The sequence below is a fragment of the Neofelis nebulosa genome, chromosome 4, assembly GCF_028018385.1.
Source record: "Neofelis nebulosa isolate mNeoNeb1 chromosome 4, mNeoNeb1.pri, whole genome shotgun sequence".
Classification (NCBI taxonomy): domain Eukaryota; kingdom Metazoa; phylum Chordata; class Mammalia; order Carnivora; family Felidae; genus Neofelis; species Neofelis nebulosa.
Window position 1 is genome coordinate 144,710,008 of NC_080785.1, and position 26,951 is coordinate 144,736,958.

Here is a 26,951-nt window from a genome sequence, read left to right on the forward strand (position 1 = left end):
ACATCAGCTCCATTTCTCACAGTCCCCCGGGGCAGGAAGCGTACATACAGAGGCAGTAAGGTGGCTGGCGGCAGGCCTGTCCACCCCAGGCCATAGCGTGCTTCTTGGCATTTAGTTCGTGTTTAATTGGAAATACCAAGTGTCTCTTCCTTATTTTTAATAGTTAATGTTCTCATTTAGTATATACATTCAAAATATTAGTATAGATTATCGATTTTAAAACATTTCAACAATACAAAATTACAGTTGAAATTGTATTATCTTGTGTGTGGAATTAACTCCTTCCTTAGGATTCCCAGTACACTTTAGGCTGCAGCTCTGTAGCCCAAAGAAAATGTAGGTGCAGCTACCCAGTGAATCAGGACTGTGGGGACAGTCACTTTGATAAATCGGTCACAGAAAAATGGCCTCTCAGATGAAAAATTGATTCTGGTCTGCAGTGGCCATGAGCAGGAGAATGAATTCACTTCACACAGCCAACCTCTTGCAAAAGCATTTTATACCAGGAATAAAATGTTTAGTCCTTTAAATTTGATGAATATAGCAGTGAAGAGAAGGGATCGTGTTTCCAAATAGAGCTAAACCCCATGTAAAAAACAAGGAGAATGTGCCAGACTGTCTTATGATCATGTATTTATAGTAAAGCTATTAATGGAATGGCCACTACGGGGAGGGGAGACCCTAAATAGAAATGAAAATCCTGATGTGCTAATCTTACAGTGAGAACTTCCATGCTCTCCTAAAGGATATAACAGAAGGTAAAAAGTCTGGTATGTGATTGAACCTATTCTATGATACAACAGAAATGTTCTTTTAAACAACTGAGTTATTGCCTAAGAAAATACATTGTTTTTTACTACCACTATTCCTGTTATATGTTGTTATTATGAGAGTGCATATATTCCTATGATGTGTTTATTTTTAATATTTGCTGTTGCAGCATAAAGATGTTTTGGGTGAGGGCTACAATGACTGAGAAAAAACTCATAAGCCAGGTCTAAAATAAACCATTACTTTCATAGGTAAAACGACACTGACCCAAGTTTTATACGGAAGGTTGATTTTCCTGAGTAGGCATTAAGTAAATGGCTAATCATGGCAACTTCTAATTTATATTGAATTTGTGGCAGTCCAGAAAACTCTTTTGAATTTATGGGAAAAAATGTAATGGGTATTTTTTCTAAATCTTGCATTTGCTTCATTTATCACTCCTTTCAATTTTGTAGTTTTCTGAGTTTCATTTGTAATGAAACTGATAATATTTTCGTAACTGGAAAAATATTGTCAATTCATTCTGACTTGAAATCTGTCAGCGTCTCACATGGATAATTACGCCAGTGATGAAGACACAGATGAGGACTTTGATACCCAGCTCGTCATCCAGGAGAGTATACAGGACATTCACAAGCCGGGAACTACACAGCAGGCACCTGCAGATGAGAGGTAATGGGATCTCATTGGTGATGTACTGGAAGGATTCAACAGTTGAGACTTGTCATTAGTATACTTCTAGTGTTGTGATAAAAACAGAAGAGAGGGTCAAAATCCATTTCAATTATCATTTCAGTATCTATGAGACTTGAACAATTTGGAAAGAATTCAGAATGTAATTAGTAAACAGTTGAAGGAGGTTAGGAGCAGCTCTACATGAGGATTTGGAGACTGGAAACCAGCAGAAATACATTAGGATGTGAAAGACTAGAGAACTCTAAAGCACCCTGTCTTTGGGGAGCCAAGGAAATGCAAAAAGCTAAGCAATACACATAGAAAATTATCAGCTTTCGTGGGGAGACAGAGCAAGGTCCAGTCTTTTGATTCATATCAAAAGAAGGAATTATGTAAACTTAAACCCAGAAGAGACTAACCCTTTCTGAGGTGTGTCTTCAGAATTCTGTAATGACGGCACTAGAAAAGGACTCCGCGGGTCCCTAGCTGATGTAAAAGAATCGCCCTGGAGGTGGAATGTGCACAGCCAAGCACACCTGCTCAGATGCTGTCTGACTGATCTGCAACCTTACCCCCCCCACCCCCCAGCAGTTACTATTGTTTTTCAGGGGTGATAAAAGTTGTTTGCTTGGGGTGGTGACCTCTATTTGCCTGCTGGAGGTAAAACTGGATAAATGTGGTTTTAGCTCTAAGAGACTTTATAATTAAACATAGAGATGTTGAAATACGTTAAAACTATACTTTTTAAAGTAACAAACTCACGGAGTGATCACTTTGTGCTGCACTATTTTTAAGCATTTTTTTTTTTTAATTTTTTTTTTCAACGTTTTTTATTTATTTTTGGGACAGAGAGAGACAGAGCATGAACGGGGGAGGGGCAGAGACAGAGGGAGACACAGAATCGGAAACAGGCTCCAGGCTCTGAGCCATCAGCCCAGAGCCTGACGCGGGGCTCGAACTCACGGACCGCGAGATCGTGACCTGGCTGAAGTCGGACGCTTAACCGACTGCGCCACCCAGGCGCCCCTAAGCATTTTTTAAATATTGACTCATTTAGTTCTCATTACCTTTCTATGTTGTAAGTACTGTTATCCCTGTGTAGAAATAAGAATACTGATAAGCACAGATAAGTGTTACCCGAGGTCACAGAGCTGCTAGGTAAGAGGCAGGCAGTCTGGCTTCAGCGTCTCTTTACCACGCTATTCCTATACTTTTGTGTTACATTTAGGAATAATCTTTAAATAGTTAAAGTTTTGTAAAGAAATTGGGTTTAGGGGCACCTGGGTGGCTTCAGTCGGTTGAGAGTCTGACATCCACTCAGGTCATGATCTCATGGTTCATGACTTCAAGCCCCACTTTGGGCACACTGCTGTCAGCACAGAGCTTGCTTCGGATCCTCTGTCCCCCTCTCTCTCTGACCCTCCCACACTTGCACTCTCTCTCTCTCACTCAAAAATTTTAAAAAAAAATTGGGTTTATTAGATTATATTAACCTTGTGATTAAAATTTTTTAAGTTCATTCAGTAATTAAGTCATGATTTTAGACTAGAAGGCATAAGATTTTGAGTACTGAAATATTTTACAGAAATTGACTATAGTTGTAGATTTCAGTTATTAGACTTGCAAGAATTATATGGAACTTAGGAAGGCTTGCTGACTTGGTCTACCTGAGACAGGTGGAATAATGCCACCCCCCCCACCCCCCCACCAAGGAAGACAGACACAGGAGACCGATTTCCCTGGAGCATGTTTAGGGTCACACCACATATATTTTGGAAGTATTCCCATTAAGCCTCATTTTAAGAGTTTGTTGTTAGAGTTCATCCTTGGCTAACTACTATTGCCCTTATTGTTTCCTTTTGTTTTTTGTCACATGCCTTTGTTTTCCCTCACTTTGGGGATTACATATATATTTATTTTCTATGCAGTTCCCATTCCTTTGTGAGCGCTGACTATAAGAAGATAATTGAAACAATAGAGACAGTTAAGTACTCTTCTTATTCTATCCCCTCCAACTTGTGGTAAGATGTGATGCTGACAAAGGACAAAGGGCAGCACTTCCCCTCTGAGCTGAGGAAAGCCTAGAAGCAGGTTCTCCCAAATGCTCAACACTGTGGGGGTGTCCAACGCTGATTGTCAAGAGCCTGCGAGAAAACACCACAGCACCACTTAGCCAAGAGCTCCTGGGCTCCTCGGTGGACTGGGCTCTTTCTCTGTAACCACACAAGGGGTGGCCACTGGCTGGGATGGTATGGAACACTAGGCGAACACCTGCTTGTTCGTCCTATGCCATTTGAACGCGTCTCTCATAAAGGGTGGTGCTAGAACTCTGTCGTCTCATGCACTAACCTTGATGGTGGAATTCGGAAGCAGTATGGGCTGCCTTGTGTGTGTGCCAAATGTGAATCTGTGCCCATTCGACTCGTTAATAGGTAAGGAAGATGCATTGGCACGCCTGACCAAGTGCCATTCTGCTTTTGATGAAGCAGATGAGATAGGCTGGCTTCCTCTGCATAAGGCTGCGGTGCAATTAAGCAAGAACATTTTGGAAATAACTCTGAAAGGTAAGCTCCCTTTACAACTCTTCCTGATGCTTCTGAGAAATGAATTTAAAATTTATTTCTGTATCTTAACCTGTGTGGTCTAATGGAATTATTTCAGCTTCAAAACCCAGTGTGTGGGAGCAAACCACCCACAGCGGGGAAACGCCACTTTTTTTGGCTGTCAGCAGTTGCCTCTTAGAAAACGCCAGTTTTCTTCTTGTCAACGGCTGCAATCCAAATGCCAAGAATTCTGAAGGCAATTCTCCTCTTCTTACAGGTAAATTAGTACCTTGTCTCTGGAAAACAGTCTGTCATTCTGAGTGTCCCCCATCCCAGAGGTTTTGAAGGCAACTTTTTAAAAATTTTTCTTAGTTTTCATCTTAATTCTAGTTAGATAACAATGTTATATTAGCTTCAGGTGTATAATATAGTGACTCCACACTTCCATATAACACCTGGTGCTCATCACAAGTGCATTCCTTAATCCCCATCACATTTCACCCACACCCCTGCCCCCCCCACCCCCCAGCAACCATCAGTTCTCTATAGTTAAGAGTCTGTTTCTTGGTTTTCCTCTTTTCTTCCCCCCTCTGCTCATTTGTTTCTTAAATTCCACAGATGAGTGAAATCATATGGTATTAGTCTTTCTCTGATGTCACTTAGCATAACTCTCTAGCTCCATCCACATCGTTGCAAATAGAAAGGCAGCTTTTTGTACATAGTTGCAGTGCTGTCATTCTGGTCCCAACTGACCCATGTCATGGGTACCTGACCCTCAAGCTTTCTACAGACTTGTCCTTGAGGTGGCCTGAGGCAAAATCTCTGCCAACTGGCTGATCATTTTGCATTGCATGGTGTCTTAACCAATTAATTTAGGTGTAAGAACGATAAAAGGTGAGCAGAGTAGGGAGAGGCAACCAATGGTGGGGTAAAGACAGCAGATTGAATACGAATGGCTAATTTTCCTCCCTCCTGAGTCTTCACTAAAATTATAGTCAAGAAATTGTCTTAATGAGGTAAAATACAAAAGAATGAGGAGAACAGGAGAGGAGACAACAACAACACAGTTTTTTAAAACCTGGAGAGCAGGTGGATGAATACTCAGTGACAAGAAAGCCAACTCAACTTGGTAGTGGGGAAAGCAGCACAATTACATCAAAGGCTTGGAAGTTGTTGGCGGCAGTTACCTCGTGGAACGTGGGTGAAGGACAGGCAGCTAACAGGAGGATTGGTTGAACCCTATTAAGGAATGAGTAGCCAGAGTGGTCCCTTCTCCCAAACCACCCGAGTTCTGGACATTTATCATCTGGGAAATTTAAACAGAGGCTCTCTGGATGGGGGGGTATTAGACAAGGGTGGGAGTACTAGATTGAAAATACTGGAGGAATTAAGCATAAGCCAAGACCTCCCAGCCCTCCTCTTCCACCAGGATTCTAGAAAGATGGCAACCAGAACTTTACCCTCCAAGAAGAGGCTTCTCTGGGGAATATGATATACCCAAAAAGAAAGAACTGAAGGGAGTGAAATTGGGGGTTCCCCAACAAATGGCCCAGACATAGCAACATATAGCTATGACCACACTCCAAGAGCCCCTCCCAACATTTAGGATTCCCAGTCAGCTTTTTAGTCCCCAACTCTTAATCATGAGCAGATAGCCAAGGACTATCTGAGAAAAGTCTTCAACAGAGATAAGAAACTTGGAGGAGACAGACTATTTAGGCAAAATAAAATGTAGGGGGAAATTAGAATTCATTTAGAGCAATTAGTGAAAACTAATGAAATAATAGGATATTACCAAAAAACTGAACAAAACAGAACCAAAAACACTCTTGAAAATTAAAAACATGATAGTAGAAATATAAAACTCAAAACAAGTGCTGGGAGATAAAGTTTTGGGAAGTTTCCAGAAGATAAGAAATGGGAAATAGGAAAGAAAAAGAAAAAAACTAGGACAATCTAAGAGGAGCAACACATGAATCTCAGAAACGCCAGAAAGAGAAGAGACAAGATGGAGGTGGTATACCATCATGAAATAAGTCAAGAAAATGATCTCCTAAAACAAAGGACATGTGTTTCCAGAATCAAAGGGCACACTAAGTGCCAGCTCAATGAGCCAAAAAAAGACCCAACACCCTTGGCACTTGGTATTTCCAGTCCTACAGCACTTTCTATGGCACATTATAAACCGTTATAGACAGAATTCACACTGATTCAACATCTGGCTCCTAGCAAGATTCCTCATACACAGTGGGTGCCAATAATTAACAAATGGATAGGGAGATGGATACAGTAAATTGTTTTAGAATCTTGAAGGACTTAAAGGTTATCATCCAAATGCGAATGATAACAGCATAAATGCAGAAAAACCAATTAGAAAATTTTAACAAAACACGAGGTTACGAATAATTTCATAATTACTGCTGTTTTTGTTTTTCTTTGTTTAAAGTACCCAGGAGCATTTCTAGGACTGTACTGGGTACTTAAGTTCCCATTTTCTTGAGGGAGGAACACAAAAATGATAAATGAAAATTTTATATGTTTTGTTTTTCAGACACATAAGCAGCCAATAGACAGTAACTGTTCATGGCTTACAGAAAAGACAATAGGGTATTGATGTAAAACACTATTGGTATTATTTGATATATGCCTCATTTAACAGTGTGTTTCCTAAACACAAAATGTTGGCACAGGGGGGGTAGCTAGGAAGAGCTCATTAAGAAGCTTGAGGGACTCTGGCTAATAAGATACTCTGGCCATAATTTCCTGGTGACATTTCACTTCCAATTTCCCAGCTGTTCTACGTGACTCCTATGACATGGCCTCCTTGCTGATCAGCCATGGGGCAGATGTCAATCTGCGGTGTACCAACGAGAGGACCGCTCTCCATGAAGCAGCCAAACTGGGCAGGCAGGACATAGTAAAGTTGCTGCTGGTTTCTGGGGCTCACCCTGATCCACGGAGCTCCTATGGATTCACTCCTCTTGCTCTTGCTGCCCAAAGTGGATACACTGAAATCATGGAAATGTTACTGCAGAAAGGCAAGATTTTCTATACGGTCAGCACACCCCCAAGGGATAACGTGATGCAAGCATCCTCCTTTTTGTGAAGAGCTTCAAGATGATAGAAATTAACATTTTATTTAAGCCTAACAAATGTCTGATGAAAGTATGTGTTAATACTGGCTACTAAAAAGCCTAGAGATTGAACAGTTCTCATTTGATGTGGAGCAATTTCCCTAAAATTACTAGGATGCACCTTACTCTAGCATAATGTTCCCTGACCATGCTGAGGATGGTCAGTTTTTAAATGTTTTGCCTGTTGTCCTTTCCTAGAGTCACAGAACAAAAGTCCTCATATTACCCCCTACATGTTGTCTCTGCTAAGTCATGAGGCAGTCCAATGTGTTATCAGATGCTTCTGGTGTTGGGAAGTTTTTCCTGATTGCTCCTCTTTGGGTCCCAGTTCTTCCTTTAGTAATAACCAAAACCCTGAGAGAAGGGGAAGGCAATTTACATTTATTGAGTACTTTCTAAGCACCAGGCAATAAGCTACCGCTGCCTCACGTGATCTTCTAAAACCCTAGGAAGTAGGCATTATCGTCATTTTATACTTAAGGAAAGAGGGTCAGGGATGGTACCAGTTGCAGGACTTCCTTTTTAAACGTGCCCTCTCCTGCCACCAATTCGAGATCTGGTTTAACTGGCAGAGTCCTTGGCTCAGAGAACTCTGCAATTTATTGGCTTTGAGGAGAACCCCCATTGATGACCCTGTTAAGTGAAGCAATGTAGTATCTAAAGCTTTTTTTCAAAGCAAATCTTTACCAATATTTAATAAAGTCCCAATATTAGAATTACCTTTTGTATTCTCCTTCCTGTCTGTGTCCAGAAGCCTTCTTTCTTTCTTTAACAATACATGGTCCTGGTCTCCAATATTCTAGACTACAGAGATTCCTATATTTAAGAACAACTTTCTGCTTTTTAGACTTACCTGAAACTTTACTATCATACAGGAGAGGCTGTTGTAGTTCCCAATCAGTGGCCATAAGACATTTTAAGTAAGATGTTTTAAATGAGCAACAGCACAGATGTCTAAAGTCAATAGCTAGAGTAACAAAAATAAACACTAGACCCTTCGTCTACATAACAAGAGTAACCTTTTGTGTAGATCACTGATTAAAATATAGAGAGGCACCAGATTTTAAATCCTTAACTCTAAAGAAACCACATCGGTTGACCTCAGTGAATACTTTCCGAGGTAACTCCCTTATGATGTAATTTGCACAAAGTGATATAACTAGTAAATGGCAGAGCCAAGATTTGAAACCACATCTGTCTCATTCCAAATCATGTTACTTTACTGCCCTGCATTATTAGAGTGGAAACACAGCTTCATAGAAATAGGCCCTGGGTCTGGTGTACCTGTATGTGAATCCCGAACTGCCTTGCTTACCAGCTGTGCATCTCTGGGGAAGTCACTTAACCTCAATGAGCTATGGTTTTTTTCTCTTTAAAAAGAAGATACTAGCACCTGCTTGTTAGGGCTGTTGTTGTTTACAAAGTATGCACACAGGAACCTGCACATAGTGAGCACTCATCCCATGGAGGCTTATTAGACATTTCTTCATGCATTCCAGGAGGGGGGGGGGTTCTTAATCACTGTATTCTGATGACTGTGGAGTCTATTTACTAATTTACTATTTACTAATTTAAAGCCACTACATCTTTTTTATAGGAGCTGTGAATAGGTCCCGAATGATCTCCTTTCTCTTTGTCCATTTTCAAAGGTGACTCTTTCTTCAAAACCCATTTTACTGAGAGGCCTTCTGCAACTGACCCAAAACTCCTTTCTCCTTCCTTCACCATCCAGTTCCCCTCAAAATCCAGAACTGAGATCTTTTAGAGGACATTTTGCCTACAGTTGTACTCTTATTACCCACACCATCACATGACAGCATAGTGGGCACTACAATTTATCCTTTTAACTATAAGTCCTCAACTTCAACAACAAACAACCACAGTATGTCTTACTGTGAACAGCTACCTAAGAACATGTGAAAAAACAGAACAAACACCCATTTTTCACCATAACATCAACAGATGGCATGGTGTTACAGTCCAACAGGATTGTTGGTACCATGCTATACATAAGGGTGGGGTAAGTGGACTTTTATAGGCTAGTCTGGAACTAAAATCTCCTTTAAAAGGACTTCTCCTGGAATTTGCAAGTTCCAAACAATTAACTTATAAAGTTACTCTGAAAGCCAACCTACTTTTAACTGAGAGACTGCTTGCACCATTTCTTCCTTCCCCAACTACATTATAAACTGGCTGAGAGCAGGAGGCACCTTTCTTATTTCTTTGACTTTGTAGTGCTTTGCTCAAGTGGCTGCTTAATAACTGCTTTTTGGTAGTGCTTCTATATTAAGAATGCATAAGTAGTAGAGTGGAAAAGATTTTTGCATAACAAGACTTTTTCTCCTCTTAGGAGCTAATGCTCTTGGTCAGGCCTCTGACTCTTCTTCCATCTTACTTGAAGCCGCCAGTGGAGGAAATCCAGATTCTGTGACTCTCTTGCTAGAGCATGGAGCTGATGCCAACATCCCTAAGAATTCAGGCCACCTTCCCATTCATGTTGCAGCTGACAGAGGCCACTTGTTGTAAGTTCAATGACATCACCACAAATAATAGAACTAGCAAAAGCTGTGGGGTTTCTTTGGAGCAGCTTCTGGGAACTTTATATTCTTCTTCTCTGATCATATAATTCTAACACCCTTTTAAAGATAAACTCAACCAGTAAGACAGTGAAGTCAGGCATCCTCTGTAACCACAGAAGAGACATAAAACTATTTTATTATTGGGTCTTTAGGCAATAAGGGGAGCTCCCGGTCTCACTAATTGGACTAATTCTGAGTTTTATATCTAGACAGTTTTATTTAACTTCACTAAGTAGCTGAGCATTTACACGCAGGAATTATACTTTTTGGGGGTTAGGGGGTTCTAAATGCCACCTGATACTAATACCACCTGTACTAGCATATAATAATCGTAAACAGGTTAATACTATATCTTAACAAAAACAATTTTTTAAATACCCCCTGAAACTCTTTCTCAGAGCCCTGAAGATTTTGGTTCCAGTTACGGATTTTGCTGCCATTAAGCAGAGTGGCATCAGTCCGGTCCACTGTGCAGCAGCAGGAGCACACCCCCAATGCCTGGAATTCCTCATCCAGGCTGGATTTGATGTAAATTTCATGCTGGATCAAAGAATTCGCAAACACTATGATGACCATAGGAAGTCAGCTTTGTATTTTGCTGTATCAAATGGTGACCTCTCTTCAGTTAAGCTGCTTCTGAGTGCTGGAGCTCTGCCCAATCAAGACCCAGTTAACTGCCTCCAGATAGCCCTAAGGATGGGCAACTATGAGCTGATAAGTCTGTTGCTACGGCATGGGGCCAACGTCAATTACTTCTGCAGAGTCAACCCTTTACATTTCCCATCAGCACTGCAATACACATTGAAAGATGAAGTCATGCTCAGGATGCTCTTGAATTATGGGTATGACACAGAGCGATGCTTTGATTGTCCCCATGGAGACAAAGTTCATCCTTGCTATACTTTTGAAGGCTGGACATCTACAGTTATCAAAGACACTATGGTAAGTGCACAGTATTGTCTGTATCAACTTATACAATCATTATTAGTGGCCCTGGACTACACCAAGAGATAAGACTCCATCCATTCTCTCCAGAAGATCATAGTTCAAAAGATTTTTAAGTTTATTTATTTTGACAGAGAGTGAGCAAGAGAGAGCAGAGGAGGGCAGAGAAAGAGGGAGAGAGAATCCCACGCAGGCATCATGCTGTCAGCACAGAGCCCAACGTGGGGCTCAATCTCATGAGCTACCCAGCTACCTAGCTCAACTGAGCTCCCCAGGAACCCTGAAAAGATTTTAATGTGATAAATACGTGGTAAAATAAACATGATGGTAGATGTAAAAGGTACAGAAACAGTTCAGAGGGAAGTGATTTAACTTTACTTAGGGAGTTTCACAAATGAACTAGCATCTGAGTAAGGTTTTAAAGAATGAATGTAGTCTTACAAACTAGTTATGTTTTTTCTCTGAAGTGCTGAGTCATCGAGCTAAAATGTTTCTAGGGTCCTGATACCTGTATCCCTTAGTTCTTGGCTATCTCTTTTAGGTCTAAAATTTGATTTGATTAAATAGGTTTGTTTGGCCACCTTTTTAATGAGAAAGAACACAAAAAATGCAGTTGAGTACCCTCTTCTTCTTGAGATGTGTTCCTCTTGTGATGTCTGCATCACACCAGTCTATTTCCCCCCTAACCGGTCATTTCTATTTTCCCCAACTTGAGCTCATCTCCAACTTTTCAAAAAGCTGCCACTCTTCAAGTTTCACATGTTACCTTCTCAAAAAGACCCTTCCTTACCCATCCACTGTTATCTAAGGTAGTTGTCTTCCCTAATCTTCTGATAATGCTATTTCTTTTATAGCACTTACCACTTTCTGAAATTATCTTTTTAACATTTACTGATTACATATCTCCTCCACAAATACATCAGTGTAAGTAAGCTCTTGTTCACCACTTTCCTCAGCTTAGAGATCTGTGCTCAGCACACAGATGCACTATAAATACCTGAGTTCATATTAAAATCAAAAATTAGGGGCGCCTGGGTGGCGCAGTCGGTTAAGCGTCCGACTTCAGCCAGGTCACGATCTCGCGGTCCGTGAGTTCGAGCCCCGCGTCAGGCTCTGGGCTGATGGCTCGGAGCCTGGAGCCTGTTTCCGATTCTGTGTCTCCCTCTCTCTCTGCCCCTCCCCCGTTCATGCTCTGTCTCTCTCTGTCCCAAAAATAAATAAAAAACGTTAAAAAAAAAAAAATTAAACAGTGAATGGAGAAAGCACTTTGAATCAATTCTGGAAAGTGAAGGCAACATATTAATATTGTATTATTAGTTTTAGGTTATGATTAATGTAGGAGCTGGCATTTAGGTGTATATCATCTTGTATTATTTCCTGACTTATTATGTAGTAGTACTTGACTTCTTACATGGGCATCTTGTCTAGGAGCATGTAAATTACCTACCGGCAGAAACGATCATATCCGTCAGGCATGAGGATAGGAGTAGGTTGTGAATGACAGAAAACCCAAAATGAAAGTGACTTTAATAAGGTGGCTCGTTCCCTTCATATAAAGGCCACAGGTAAACAGCCTTCTAACTGGACAGCTCCTGACACAGGAGAAACTTGCATCCACATTCCAGCCAGCAAGGAGGCAGGCAGGCTGAAGCAGCACACACTGTGTTCTTTTAAGTGCATTCTGGGGGTTGCTCACACTTCCACTCACATCTCACTGGCTAGAACTTAAGTGGCCACGTCTAGGTGCAAGGAAGCTGGAGAGGTAATCTTTATTCCAGAGAGCCGTGTGGCCAACCAAAGGGAACAATGGATATTAGACAACTGTCTCTTTCACACCCTGATTACATCTTACATAGTTCTGAAGATACAGCAGTTAAGTATTTTTCCAAATGTCAGAGCTAAGAAATCATTTCCTTGTTCAATGCCTGGTTTATAAATGAGGGGCTTGAGACCTTGGTTCCTAACTTTGAGTTTAGTGTTCTAAACCCCCCCATAGTTACTCCAGTTTTTCATTTGCTTTCATAGTTCCAATTTTCTTCCTTAGTTCTGTGAAGTAATAACTTTGTCATGGCTGCAACATCTCTCTGGGAAGGTTGTTCGAGTGATGCTTGATTATGTTGATCAAGTTCGAATCTGTTCAAAGTTGAAAGCTGTGCTCCAAAAACAAGGGCTCTGGTCAGAAATCCATTTTATCTTAAGTGAGTATCCTCCTTTCTTCTAAAAGATTTTTACCAAAAATAAAAGGTATTCTTATTTGTTTCATAAAACATTCTCTTCTGGTTAAAAGCTTTATCTAAAGAAACAAAGGAAAATACTATTCCTCTCTAAAAAAAAAAAGTTACTATTTATTACTTACTTTGTACTTCTTATCATTTCCCAGTAGATAAAATCTGTTAGGTAATTACATATTATATGGTAGGTAATGCCTTTCTCCTAATCCCGTGGAACACTGTACATACAGGAATTAATAAAAGCTATGAAATGGCAACAAAAACAGGGATAAGAAAAAGTGAAGATCTAAGCCCGCAGAGAATATCAAAGGATGCTCCGAACCACATTCTTTCACAGTAGAACATAAGTCAAATTAAGAGTTTCTTTCATCTAATTTCCCCCTGGGTGGTGATCTATTAGTTCTCAGCCTGATCCAGAGAGATAGGACAGGGCAAGGGAGTGGTTAGAACACAAAGATTTAAGGATTTCAGGTCTCACAGGCCAGAGCCACAACTGATGCCAGTCTTTGGATTCTTAACTTGACATGGTTCTGTAATCGTATCTACAGGAAGGGTTGCAAAGAGAAGGGAAAAGCTGTTTCACTTTTAACTTTTCCATTTCAACACAGCAAATGAAAATTTTGGTGGCTTAAGTATAACATACATTTGCTGACTAAACCCTAAGATCACTAAAAGAAGGAACAGCTCTTTTCCATTTGGATAACATGTGTTTCTCTCATTTCAGCAAACCCTCGATCCCTCAAACATTTGTGCCGCCTAAAGATCCGGAAGTGTATGGGGAAGTTACATTTGCGCTGCCCTGTCTTCATGTCATTTCTTCCATTACCAAACCGTCTAAAAGCGTATATCCTTTACAAAGAATATGATCTTTACGGACAAGGAATTTTCACAGGAACCTGGTAATCAAACTGGATGAAAAGGTATATTTCTTTGAGTTGCATTTCTTAAAATTTGACTTGTTAACATAGGATTCATTATTTCTCACTTTACCTAACAACTAAAATCTCAATGCAAATCTACATGTTAATACTATTTCTTAATATTCTTTTTTTTTTTTAATTTTAATGTTTATTTATTCTTGAGAAAGAGACAGAGCATGAGCATGAGCATGAGTAGGGGAGGGTCAGAGAGAGAGAGAGAGGGAGACACAGAATCCGAGGCAGGCTCCAGAGCGCCCGACGTGGGGCTCAAACTCACAAGCTGTGAGATCATGACCTGAGCCAAAGTCAGAGGCTTAACCGACTGAGCCACCAAGGCGCCCCCTATTTCTTAATATTCTTAATATTGCTTCTCAAGAGCATTCTGAAAGGCAGTTAAAAAAAAAAAACAACCAAACTGTAAAATTTCAATTAACAGAAATGTATCAGTTCTCACTCTGTACTGATTTTGTATTAAATGTAAGAATCTACATTTCTACATGCTCAAAACAGTAAATGTCACCTTTAATAATTTAAAAGGATTCTTAAACAGTAATCCTTTTTAGAGAGAAGTACATACATAAAATGTCTTAGTAATTACATTGAATAAAATACTGACCCCAGTACTTGACCTACAAGTTAGCTGTTCTTATGCAAAAGTCCCAAGGCCAGCTTAATGTCTGTTTACTTGTAGAGTCCCGCACTGAAGTGGAGTAATTTGGTTAACTGAAACAGAACTTTCAATTGCAACGTCATCATTAATGGGAAACATGCAGTCCTTCTTTCCATAAAACCCTGGCTAAGGGTTCCCATTTACTGGTTAATGTTATCACTGGAATAGAAATTAAACGGGTTTTCAGATGGCTTATGTTTTTCTGTACTGACTCTAGTGCAGTACTTGACACACAAGAGGGGCTCACTGATAGCAGCTGTATTTATTAAATTATTTTTTTAAGTTTATTTATTTTTGATAGAGACAGCATGAGCAGGGGAGATGCTGAGAGAGGGAGAAAGAGAATCACAAGCAGGCTCTGCACTGTCAGCGCAGAGCTCAGTGTAGGGCTTGAACTCATGAACCATGAGATCATGACCTGAGCCAAAACCAAGAGTCAGACGCTTAACCAACTGAGCCACCCAGGAGCCCCTTTTTAAATTATTTTAAAATTTTTAATTCTAGTATTTAACATACAGTGTTAAATTCGTTTCAGGTGTACAATACAGAGATTGAACAACTCTATACATTCATCACTCAGTGTTCATCAAAAGTGCACTCCTTAATCCTTATCACCTGTTTCATTCATCTCCTCACTGACATCCCCTCTGGTAACCATCAGTTTGTTCTCTACAGTTCAGAGTCTGTTTCTTGATTCACCTCTCTTTCCCTATGTTCATTTGTTTTTTTCATAAATTCCACATATGAGTGAAATCATATGGTATTTTTCTCTGACTTACTTTGCTTAGCTTTATACTCTTTAGATCCATCCATGTTATTGCAAATGGCAAGATTTCATTTCTTTTTTATGGCTAAATAATATTCCATTGTGTATGAATACCACTTCTTTATCCATTCTTCTATTAGTGGACACTTGGGCTGCTTCCATAATTTGGCTATTGTAAATAATGCTGCAATAAACAGGGGTGCATGTATCATTTTGAATTAGTGTTCTTGTATTTTGGGGGTAATACCCAGTAGTGTGATTACTGGATCATATGGTAGTTCTATTTTTAACTTTTTGAGGAAACTCCATACTGTTTTCCAAAGTGACTACATCAGTTTGCATTCCCACCAACACTGTACGAGGATTCCTTTCTTTCCACATCTTTGCCAACACTTGTTTCTTGTGTTTTTTCAATATAGCCATTCTGACAGGTGTGAGATTATCACATTGTAGTTTCGAGTTACATCTCCCTGATGATGATGTTGAGCATCTTTTCATGTTTATTGGCCATCTGCAGGTCTTCTTTGGAGAAATGTCTATTCATATCTTCTGCCCATTGTTTAATTGGATTGTTTCCTGGGTGTTGAGTTGTATCAGTTCTTTATATATTTTGAGAACAACCCTTTATCAGATATGTCATTTGCAAATATCTTCTCCCATTCATTCAGTAGGTTGGATGCCTTTTTGTTTTGACAGTTTGTTTCCTTTGCTGTGCAGAAGACTTTTATTTTGATGTAACCCTAATAGTATCTTTTTGCTTTGATTTCCCTTGCCTCCAGGGACATATCTAGAAAAATGTAGCTATGGATGATGTCAGAGACATTACTTACTACCTGTGCTCTCTTCTGGGATTTTTATAGTCTCAGGTCTCACATTTAGGTCCTTAATCCATTTTATTTGTGTATGGTGTAAGAACGTGGTCCAGTTTTCCCAATACCATTTGTTGAAGAGATTTTTCCCCATTGTATATTCTTGCCTCCTTTGTCAGAGATTTAAAAAAAAAGATTAATTGGCCATAAAATTGTAGGTTTATTTCTGGGTTTTCTATTCTGTTCCATGGAGCTATGTGTCTATTTTTATGCCAGTACCATACTGTTTTGATTACTATAGCTTTATAAGGTAACTTGAAGCCTGAAGCTGTGATTCCTCCAGTTTTTTCAAGACAGCTCTGACTATTCAAGGTCTTCTGTGATTCCATACAAATTTTAGGTTTGTTCTAGTTCCGTGAAATATGCTGTTAGTATTGTGATAGCAGTTGCATTAAATCTGTAGATTGCTTTAGGTAGTATAGAGATTTTAACAATATTTGTTCTTCCAATCCATGAGCATGGTATGTCTTTCCATTTCTTTGTGTCATCCTCAATTTCTCTCATCAGTGTTTTATAGTTTTCAGAGTACAGGTCTTTCGTCTCTTTGGTTAAGTTTGTATCTAAATAGTTTGTTATTTTTGGTGCAATTACAAATGGGAGGATTTTTAAAAAGCTTTTATTAAAATTCCAGTTAGTTAACATATAGTGTAATATTAGTTTCACATGTAGGATTTAGTGATTCAACACTGCCAAACCCAATGCTCATCACAAGTGCACTCCTTAATCCCCATCACCTATTTAACCCATCCCTGCACCCAAATCCCCTCTGGTAACCATCAGTTTGTTGTCTCTGGTTAAGAGTATGTTTCTTTGCCTCTTTTTCTTTTAATTTCACTTACTGTTGCTTCATTATTAGCACATAGGAATGCAACAGATTTCTGTACGTTGATTTTGCTTCCTGCGACTTTACTAAATTCATTTATCAGTTCTAGCAGTCTTTTGCTGGAGTCTTTAGGGTTTTCTATATATATCTGCAAATAGTGAAAGTTTTACTTCTTCTTTACCAATTTGGATGCCTTTTATTTCTTTTTGTTGTCTAAGTGCTGTGGCTAGGAATTTAGTACTATGTTGAATAGAAGTGGGGACACTGTACATCATTGTCTTGTTCCTGACCTTGGGGAAAAGCTCTTGGTTTTTCCCCACTGAATGTGAAGTTCACTGTGGATTTTTCATATTTGGCCTTTATTATGTTGAGGTATGTTTCCTCTAGACCTACTTTGTAGAGGGTTTTTTTTTTTTATCATGAATGGATGTCATACTTTGTCAAATGCTTTTTCTGCATCTATTGAGATGCTATGACTTTTATCCTTTCTTACCGATGTATCATGTTGATTTGTGAATATTGAACCACGCTTGCATCCTAGGAATAAATCCCACTTGATTATGACGATTTTTTTAATGTATTGTTGGGTTCTGTATGCTAGTATTTTGTTGAGGATTTCTGCATCTATGTTCATCAGAGATACTGGCCCATAGTTCACTTTTTTGGTGGTGTCTTTTATCTGGTTTTGGTATCAGTGTGATACTGACCTCATAGAATGAATTGGCAAGTTTTCCTTTCTCTTCTATTTTTTGGAATAGTTTGATTAGAGTAGATATTAACTCTCAAACGTTTGGTAGAATTCACCTGTGGAGCCATCTGGTCCTGGACTTTTGTTTGTTGGAAGTTGTTATTACTAACGCAATTTCTTTGCTGGTAATTGGTCTGTTCAAATTTTCTATTCCTGCTTTATGTAAAATTATGTTTCTAGGAATTTATTTCTCCTAGGTTTTCTAATTTATCAGCATATAATTTTTTATAATATTCTTACAATTGTATTTCTGTAGTATTGGTTATTTCTTCTCTTTGATTTTAATTATTTTTTTTAATGAGTCTGGCTAGAGGTTTATCAATTTTGTTGATCTTTTCAAAGAAGAACCAGCTCCTGGTTTCAGTGATCTAGTTTTTGTTCCAATTCATTTATTTCTGGTCTAATCTTTATTATTTCCTTCCTTCTGCTGCTTTGTTTTGTTCTTTAACTCCTTTAGGTATAAGGTTAGGCTGTTTTGAGATTTTTCTTGCTTCTTGACATAGACCTATACTGCTATAAACCTCCTTCTTAGAAATGTGATAAAAGCAGTTATAGAATGTAGGTTAAATTTTTATTTCTGTGTATTCTGTGAAGGTAAGTACAGGTTTCTGTACTTGGAAAGTGAGGAAAGTGAAGAGACATGCATTCAGCCACACCTGTGTAGCATTTCGATAGCACATCAACAAGAACAGAGTGATGGGTAGGATGATGTTCATTTTCACCACAGGCCCAGTCAACTATAGCCTTGTTATTTGTATGTTTAGTGTTAGTATACTTTTTTTTTGCATAATATAGTCATCTCAGGGAAACTGAAGTTAGAGAATTTCTTTCTGATGTGGAGATTCATGGCTATACATTCAGTAAGCACAGACTTAAAGTTACTTTTAATGATATGATTTCACATTCAAACTTGCAAAATTAGCTGGCATGAATAATTTTTATTTTTTTAATCAAATTGTGGTGTCTGTTTTAAGTGAGTAGCGGATTATAGATATGTCAATATACAAATATATTTAGGATATACATGCACATAGATACATAATTCTAAAGTTAGTTTTATCTACTTCCTGGACCTTCTAAAAGTATATACATTTTATAAAACTCAAAACGAATTAAAACAGATACTCCCAATGGAAGAAAAGAACTTGGTAAGTGCTATAGGAAAGTATAAAGAGCACATGGGATGAATATGCATTAGTATTAAAATTACACATCAAGCTCACTTAACCTGGTGTACACAGTATCCTGTGCCTTTAAATTGTTTCTTTGAATATAGCAGGTATATGTTGTCTGTAACATGTCTAGGGGTAATTCCTGAAACATCTATTTTTCTAAAGGAAAGAAGTCACTAGTGATGAATTAGTGTTATGTCCCAGTAAGTGACCGCTTGTTTTCGTTTTAGCTATTATGGAATTGCAATGGGCCTAGACTTGTAACTGTAGTGTCATAACATATTAAGAAAAAGTCCATTTGTTTCATAAGCATTATTTGGAGTTAGAGAAATAAAATTGAGTATATATCAAATACCTCATACAAAAAAGACTATACAAAAATCATGGACTTTATTATACTTTAAAAATCTTCTAACAGCATAGTTCCTGAAGCCTTGTCAGAGAATACCTACTTTGACAAAAAATAAGCTCTCCACCCCACACGTATACCACCATTACATAAAAATTGAGTTCTTCAAATTCAATTCTAAAAGGAAATGTAGCATGATTTTTAATTGTATATATGCATGATTAATAGTATCAGTGAGATAAGAATTAACCAATTCACTTAACATTACAAAATCACCAAATATACAAAGCAGTTTTGCACATTAGTTATAACTTAATCCCCAGTTCTCATATTAACTGAAGTAAATTACATGAGTACAAGCCACAAGAGACTAGTTTAAAAGTGTCGTATAGTTCCAGTTTCAATGTGTGTCATTAATGTAGAACAAAATCTCATGAAAGAAGAGTAAGTCAAACTTGCTAAAAAATAAAATGAAAGCCTTGCTTGCTACAATCAGTGTGTTTGAATATTTTAAGTACAGTTTGAATGCTAGGAGGTCGTTGTCAAAACCAATGTTAGTATTTTCATTTTATTAATTAATTCAGGTAGCAGAAGGTTTTGCAATACATGGGATCTTGGGGTCTATCAGCATTTATAATAAGATTCAAATCTTAAATATTTGTAGCTCCTACATGTAACTCAAAATTAACGTCAGATGCCTTTACCACACAGGATTATATGTTATGTAATGTGTTACGCATACCCTACTCCCCTTTTCCCAAGCATAAAGGTAACGTCATTTTACCACCCCTAGAGCCTGAGAATTCTTTTGAAATTAAACACATACTAGTCATTGTAGAAATAGCAAAAACAAGACTGGCCTTGGGAACTTTGTCCAGTCCCTTGTTAGCAAGTTTTTAAAATTTTGAAAGGGAGAAGCAATACTTAGTTTCCTGTCTACTGATTTCATTACCATAGTTATAAAAGTACTGTTTGTATAGGTAGCAGAATGCATAGCTGAATTAGGTAGACTTAGTTTCTTTTCTTTTAAAGAATCAGTTTTGTTAATTTCTAAAAACCATCAAGCATAAGTATGAATCTGAGAAAGCTATCCCAAATTCTAATTCAATCACCACCAAAGCATCCAAGAGCCAGAAGGGATTTCAAAGGGTAACAGACCAAGATCAGCTTTAACATTATGCAGAAACCCATGGGCAGCCTTCGTCAAACAAAAAGGAAAGTTTCTTAAAATTGATGCTTAAATATCTGTAGTATGGAATAGTTCACATAGTTCTAGAGCAATGGAACAAAAGTTGAAATATCTAAAATTGTTAATCCCACATAATAACTTCGATTTGGTGTTGGAATGCTCTTTGGTCTGATCTGTGGACATAGGAGTATTATTAAGGAAATTCCTATCAAAACATGACTTAAAAGGAACTACCTAAGTCTGCCAGTGCCTTTAACTTTAGCCTTCACTTTGACCCAGAGTACTAACAAAGGGCAGCACTTAGTTACCCTGCAAAGCGCCAGCCTCGTAAAACTGCCCCTAATGCTAACCACCTTCCTTGTAGGGTGACAAGTTTCATCTGAACCAAGCGAGGCAACAACTGAATAGTATAAACAAAAGACTTAATGAAACAGAGAGCTTACTAATTCTCAGAAGGGTTAAAAGCCAGACCTACCATGGCTAAATCAAGTGCTGACAACAGAAATTTTGACTTCTACCAAAGGAATGACACACAAACTATCAAGAAAGCATTCCCATTTAGCAAGCACAAAATCAACTGTCTTCAGAAAGTATTCTGTAAATTTCTACTTTTTTACTATCTGTTTTGGTAACATAAGGCTTCAAAATAATGATTATCAAGTAATCATTATTCCCATTTGGCACATGGATAAAAAGAATATCATGATCCTATGTATAATTATTCCATTCCACAGAAAACAGGGTGCACACCATGTGAAACAGCCACACTATATTGTAAGAGCTAAAACAGATGCTGCTTCTAAATTCAGGACTAACACGACTATATCAAAGAACAAAGGGCTTTTCCCCTTGTAAAATTAGTCTTAGTGGCTGGCAAATCTCTTGAAAATTTTAGTTATGTGACTATTTTACTCAATATAATTAACCTGTCTCTATATAGTTTTACACGTGAAACAAAGGAACATAATTTCTATCAGCAATGTTAAAAATCTGAGTAAAGAAAAAAAATCAAGTTTTGACATAGAGGGAGGCAGCAGGGAAGTATCATTTAACCTTGGCACTAGGCTAAAATCCTTCCTTGGTCAACTCTCTTATACCGAACATTCAATTTCCTTTCAATATTTCATAGAATTAGACCTTTTACACATTTGAAGAGTAGAAGTATGTACAATAACTAGTGCAAATTATTCTATTCTCATATATTAGTTATTTGCCTTTGTGGATATAAAGTGGTGATCAGTATTTTATCAAAACATGGAATTATGAAAATACTGTGCATATCAGTCTGAAATTTAAAAGATTACATTTTCTAAACTAAACTCTGGGCATTTATACTTTAAGCAGGCAACAACCGTTATAGAATTTCTTTTGAAATGTCACTTGATTTTCAATAAAAATTATTTCACGCAATGCAGAAAATATGATGTATTATCCTGTAACAATATCTTTACATTTTAAGTCCTAATCTAAAATGTACTTGAACAAAGAAAATCCCTTTTAATAAATTCCAAAATCTTATTTTAACCATTACTGCTCTGCAGCAATAATTCAAGTTCCAACCTGAGAACTAAGAATAATTAAATGCCAAGGGCTGTATCAATCCTGAACTGAAGACACTTAAGCTTCTTTCCCACTGGCATCAGGTGTCATACATCAGAGAAATGTGAGCAATCCCAGAAAGTGCCCTGAAATCACAGTACCACCTGCCACAATTTGAAACCTTAAGCCTAAAATCTTTTTTCTAATTACTTTATAAAAGTTCTATTGCACATTTAATAGTTAAAATATTTGCAAACTTGTAGAATTCTCTGTATAAAGGTTTTGAACCGATTCAGTTGAAAGCTTCCTCACTGCCAGCAAAAATGTTCCTAACGAGAAGAGGAAGCATATCCATGAATATCTGAAGCTGAAGAATAATGGTTTCTTATGGTCACAGCCAATTACAACGCAAGAAGTTCAAAATTTGAAGGAAAAAAGGCTTGAACAAGTGTTAATTCCTCAGCAATCTACTTCAAGGAGATGAACAGGTTTCTTTTAGACATGTGGAATTTGATGTTACTGCATAGTATATCGTTTTTAAGGAAAAAAAAAAAAAAACAGTGCATACCTAAGTGGTCAAGGTCAATCTTATTTTAAAAAATGAAGTTAAAACAGGTAAATATAAACTTTAGTCTCCTTGGTATATCGACAAAGTTGTTACCTTGTGCCATTTCACCACAGAAACCGTCAATAAATTCCAAGGGGGGTAATACCAACCAAAAAGCAAGGATAAGTTCATGCTTCTGACTCTCTTTTCTTTCCTTCTTCTCCCAAATCACTCTCTTCTGACTGGCTACTGCTAAGGACAACAAACTGCCCCTCACTACTGGCTTGGTTTGGTCTACTGGAAGCAGCTATCAACCGACTTTGTTCTTCTAAGTCCTAGTAGAAAAGACAGAAAAGAAACTAAGTTTGTTTGCAATCAAATGCAAAACTATGCATTTAAAATATGTACTTGAGAGCTGCTCAATCTTTCTGTCATGAACATGTATGCATAATTCTGGCAACTTACTGAAAACAAAGGCTACACACAACCAGTGCAACACCAAAGTGAAATTTGGCACCATTTTAGAAATCCTGTAAAAGCCAACATTTCCCTCTTCTCCATTTCTATGACTAACAACATTCAGACCATCGTTATCTTTCACTACATACCACACAAAAAGGCTCACAATGGATCACTCCACAGCCCTTCCCTTCCACCTCTCTGTCCAACTTACCTTGCTAAATCAGCCGTTGCCCTCCTCAGCCTAACCTAGCAAGGAAGCCTCAACTTCAGTGTCATCGTCACGTCCCTCTCCTTTGTCCATAAGTCCAATCAATTCCCAATTCCTGCTGATCTGTGCTCATTAAGTATCCCGCAAATTTCTCTTTTCTGTTGCTACTGCCACCACCCATATCTGGGTCTGACAATCTCATGTATCACCATCTAATGCATTCTCCAGATTTTGCTCTGAAACTTGCCTAACTTAAAATTATCCTGTTGGATGGACAATGATTTGACACTGCTGGTAACATTAAATATTTACATAAATATATGTTCATTCCTGGAGGCCAATACAGCTTCCAGCAATGGCAGTTAAGTCTATATACACACAGCCTCTCAAAAGACCTGCTTTGATAGCAACAAACTTCGCTGGAATATGGAAATATAAGTTCTGGTACGTTTGCTAAACAGCAAGTCGACGACACATCGGTAACTATAACGTAAACATCCTATCAGAAGACAGATGTCTTCCTTTTCTGCTGCGCTATGAATCATCTGATTATGAAGTGGCTGAGGAAGCAGAAACAGAATTTCATTTGGAAATTCCAACTTGGAAGTCACAGTGCTGAATTAAGGAAACTTCATAAACATTACATCAAAAAAGATCTAGATACTAGGACTACATACCTTTTCGATTTGTTTTTGTTTACTGAGTTCTTTCTGTTGTTTCTCTTTTACCCTCTCTATTTCCTTTTGTTTTTCTGATGCCCTACGATCCTAAAACACAGATAAGTACAACTAATGAATTAAATATGAAACAACTTTAAATTTTAGACTTTTCAATTCATATGGCCTTTGTAACCTTTTCATATTTTTATATTTACATGAAAGCACACTAAAAATATACATTCTTAGTCATTTATCCAAATTCTAAATACTGCATCAGCAATAGTATCCACTGATAACCTTACACAGCAAAATCATTTTATTTACTTGCTAATATGAAAGATCTTATATTACTTTAGATAACATTCTTGGATAATTAATAAGTATCTTAGATTCTTACCAGTTCTGCATGCAAAGCTATCTGTTTTGCCAGTCCAACAGAATCACAAATCTAAAAGGGGGAAAAACAGGAAAAACTCAGCCAGTTCTCATTCAAAGTAATAATTTCAAGTATCCAAATGGCCGGTGCAACTAGATTTACAACTCATTATAACACACTGCTTCAGACAAAACCTGATTTAAGAATGTTTCAGTACCCAAACGAAGCACCTGTGTATTTTCTTCAGAGTCTGAGTTTCCACTGCTGCATCTCGCCTCTTTCACACACCCACCTTCCAGTTATCTCAAATTCATTACTGAGATGCTAAGGTTTGCAGAGAACTAAGCAGATGCAGATACTGTTCTAAGCTGAAGACATCTGGAAAAAGCTGATTGCGGGAATATACTGCAGTCCCCGAGTAAGGGAATGAGGCCAGAAGACTGCACTAGCCCTCAATGGCCAGGGAAGACACAGGTCTGTAAGTCAGAAGGCCCAACATATCGGCTCAGATACCTTCAGAGCAACAGGCTTTGGTCAAACAACTGTGCTGAAGCAGGCCAACTTTGGGAGTTTTTTTCCAGAATCTTACTAAGAACTTTGACTATGATATATATTTCACAACCTAAACACATTTTGAAAGGCCATGTATACCTTTTCCCCCTCATTGTTTGATTCAAATATGTAGCAGACTGATGACAGATTACTTTCACTTCTGCCCCCTGATGTCCGAAGAACAAATCCAAAAAGCCTTTTATTTTCCTGGTGTGTAGCATACAAAACTACACTGGGTAATGGAAACTGCCAAAGAAAACATCAGAAGCAAACATGAGATTTTTCAAACACTTACAACTGCACTCTTATATATAACAAACTCAATTACTAAGTTATATCATAAACAGAACATTAGAGCCAATTTTTTTTTTTTAACAACGTGGCAATCCAAGAACAAAAATGTCATATTTGGTTTGGATTACCAGGCAGAATAAGAGGTTGTTGAATGCTGAATTTATTAGTCATTTACACATTTTACAATAACAAATAGAATTTAAAAAATGCTCTATATTATTAAATGATTAAATAAGAGCATATACTTGCAACTATTTCAACCTAGATAACTATAAACTCAATCATATTCACCTTTTAATTCCTCCTGTGTTTATCCCTTAACCAGGCAGCATATATCATATCCTAAGAAAACCTAAGTATCACAGCAGATTGCACAATTCTTTAAGTTGCATGGAATGTTCAATTATAACTTTATAGGGGAAGATGTCCACCATCAGCTTAATTATAACTTAGCCAATCATAATTACTACCATATTTCAATATATAGGTTCAGAATTATTATAAAGATACACATGTGTATGTGCACAGAAGGATTTCCAATAAAGCTTTAAACATGCCAAACTCACCGTGAGCCTTGTAACTTGTGTCTGTGGATCAATTAACCTATAATTAAAATTTTGGAAAACATTTTAATTAGGCTGAAATTAAACTTTTCGTACAGTTTTTTTTTTTTTTTACATTTATTCATTTTTCAGAGACAGAGAGAGACAGAGCACAAGCAGGGGAGGGGCAGAGAAAGAGGGAGACACGGAACCCAAAGCAGGTTCCAGACTCCGAGCTGTCAGCACAGAGCCCGACGCATAACTCAAACTCACAAACAGCAAGATCATGACCTGAGCTGAAGTCGGATGCTTAACCGACTGAGCCACCCAGGCGCCCCATTTTTTGCACAGTTTTTTAAGGGGAAGGTCATTACTTACTTTAAACAATCACAAGTGACTAATAAATGTGACTCTGTCATACGAAAGATGTTATGGATGGCCCGGGCAGCTAAAATTTGCCGCATTGTTTCATAAACAACATCTGGATTGTCATCTGATTTCACCTCCATGGAACCAAGGAATCGGACAATAAATAACTGATGAAGAATAGAATCTACAAAAGAACAAGATACATTATATATTTCTAAATTCCACATATCTCTTCCTAAGAATAAAACACACTGTCACCTTTTAGATTTTGTAGTAAAAAATACAACCTAGTAGAAGTATTTACAAATTACTCCTAACTACAGTGTTCATGTTATAAGAAAATTAAGGTCTCAAATTCAAACAGCAAAAGGTTCTGCTTCAACAATAGGTGGTTCTTGTACTATTCTTACACCTTTGCTGTAAGCTTGAAATGTATCAAAATAAATAGTTACTGCAAAAAGAAAAAAAAGTCATGCTCCAGTTAGCAGAAGAAAACATGAACTGCTAGGAAAAACTTAAAGGACAGCTTCTGCATTGAGAATTTGACTACGAGGTCAAAAGTATGATATTCTAGAATTTTAATGAAATCTTTAAGCCTGATTAAGTTCTGTTGCTTTGAGTGTACTATGAGCAAAAAGAAAGCTATGAAGTGAATGTACCATTAAAACAGCATACATCAGAATAAATAAAAACAAATCCTTCACACAGTTTACCAGAGAATTTTTAAGATATAAGAATACTGCACATCTGTTTTACCTTCAGTTTCAGATTTTGTACCTCCTCCGGATTCTCCAAATGGATTTGTGCGCCTGAAAAGTTTTTAAAAAATTTATGAACCAATGGTCAGTTACCATGAGCCATATGGAAGAAACCTCAATCATTGAAACTGGAGTTAAAAACTAAGAGTCACAAAAACTTGTACACACATTTTTTTATAAAGCTCTAAAATGCCCGATCCTGTCAAGGTACACTACTGATGACCACCTTCCTCTGACAAAGGCCTCTACCTTCACACTTAG

The 26,951-nt window shown here is 37.8% G+C and overlaps 2 protein-coding genes across 7 annotated transcripts in view; one reads left to right on the top strand and one right to left on the bottom strand.

The window, feature by feature from the left end:
- Positions 1-63: 63 nt before the first annotated feature.
- APPL1 (adaptor protein, phosphotyrosine interacting with PH domain and leucine zipper 1) overlaps positions 64-26,951 on the bottom strand; it is a 57,413-nt gene continuing 30,525 nt past the window's right edge. For 2 of the 4 annotated variants that reach the window (XM_058726473.1, XM_058726470.1), the window contains 7 exons: positions 26,689-26,741; positions 25,942-26,116; positions 25,588-25,624; positions 24,827-24,973; positions 24,197-24,247; positions 23,818-23,907; positions 19,215-22,805 (listed from right to left, as the gene is read on the bottom strand). In XM_058726473.1, coding sequence (XP_058582456.1) covers positions 22,659-22,805; positions 23,818-23,907; positions 24,197-24,247; positions 24,827-24,973; positions 25,588-25,624; positions 25,942-26,116; positions 26,689-26,741 — 700 coding nt within the window. In that variant the 3' untranslated portion in view covers positions 19,215-22,658. Of the gene's footprint in view, positions 1,431-6,936; positions 6,998-19,214; positions 22,806-23,817; positions 23,908-24,196; positions 24,248-24,826; positions 24,974-25,587; positions 25,625-25,941; positions 26,117-26,688; positions 26,742-26,951 lie in introns of those variants that run through there. The other 2 variants (XM_058726471.1, XM_058726472.1) reach the window with 2 other exon arrangements.
- ASB14 (ankyrin repeat and SOCS box containing 14) lies at positions 1,322-25,587 on the top strand. 3 transcript variants are annotated; one of them, XM_058726475.1, is made up of 10 exons: positions 1,322-1,443; positions 3,375-3,428; positions 3,877-4,010; positions 4,108-4,266; positions 6,782-7,027; positions 9,474-9,645; positions 10,101-10,644; positions 12,692-12,845; positions 13,603-13,798; positions 22,728-25,587. In XM_058726475.1, the coding sequence occupies exons 1-9, from the start codon at positions 1,322-1,324 to the stop codon at positions 13,779-13,781; spliced, it is 1,764 nt and encodes a 587-aa protein (XP_058582458.1). In that variant the 3' UTR covers positions 13,782-13,798; positions 22,728-25,587. The 3 variants fall into 3 exon arrangements, with proteins under 3 accessions (XP_058582458.1, XP_058582459.1, XP_058582460.1); XM_058726476.1 differs by lacking the exon at positions 22,728-25,587 and adding an exon at positions 15,004-15,452; XM_058726477.1 differs by lacking the exon at positions 6,782-7,027.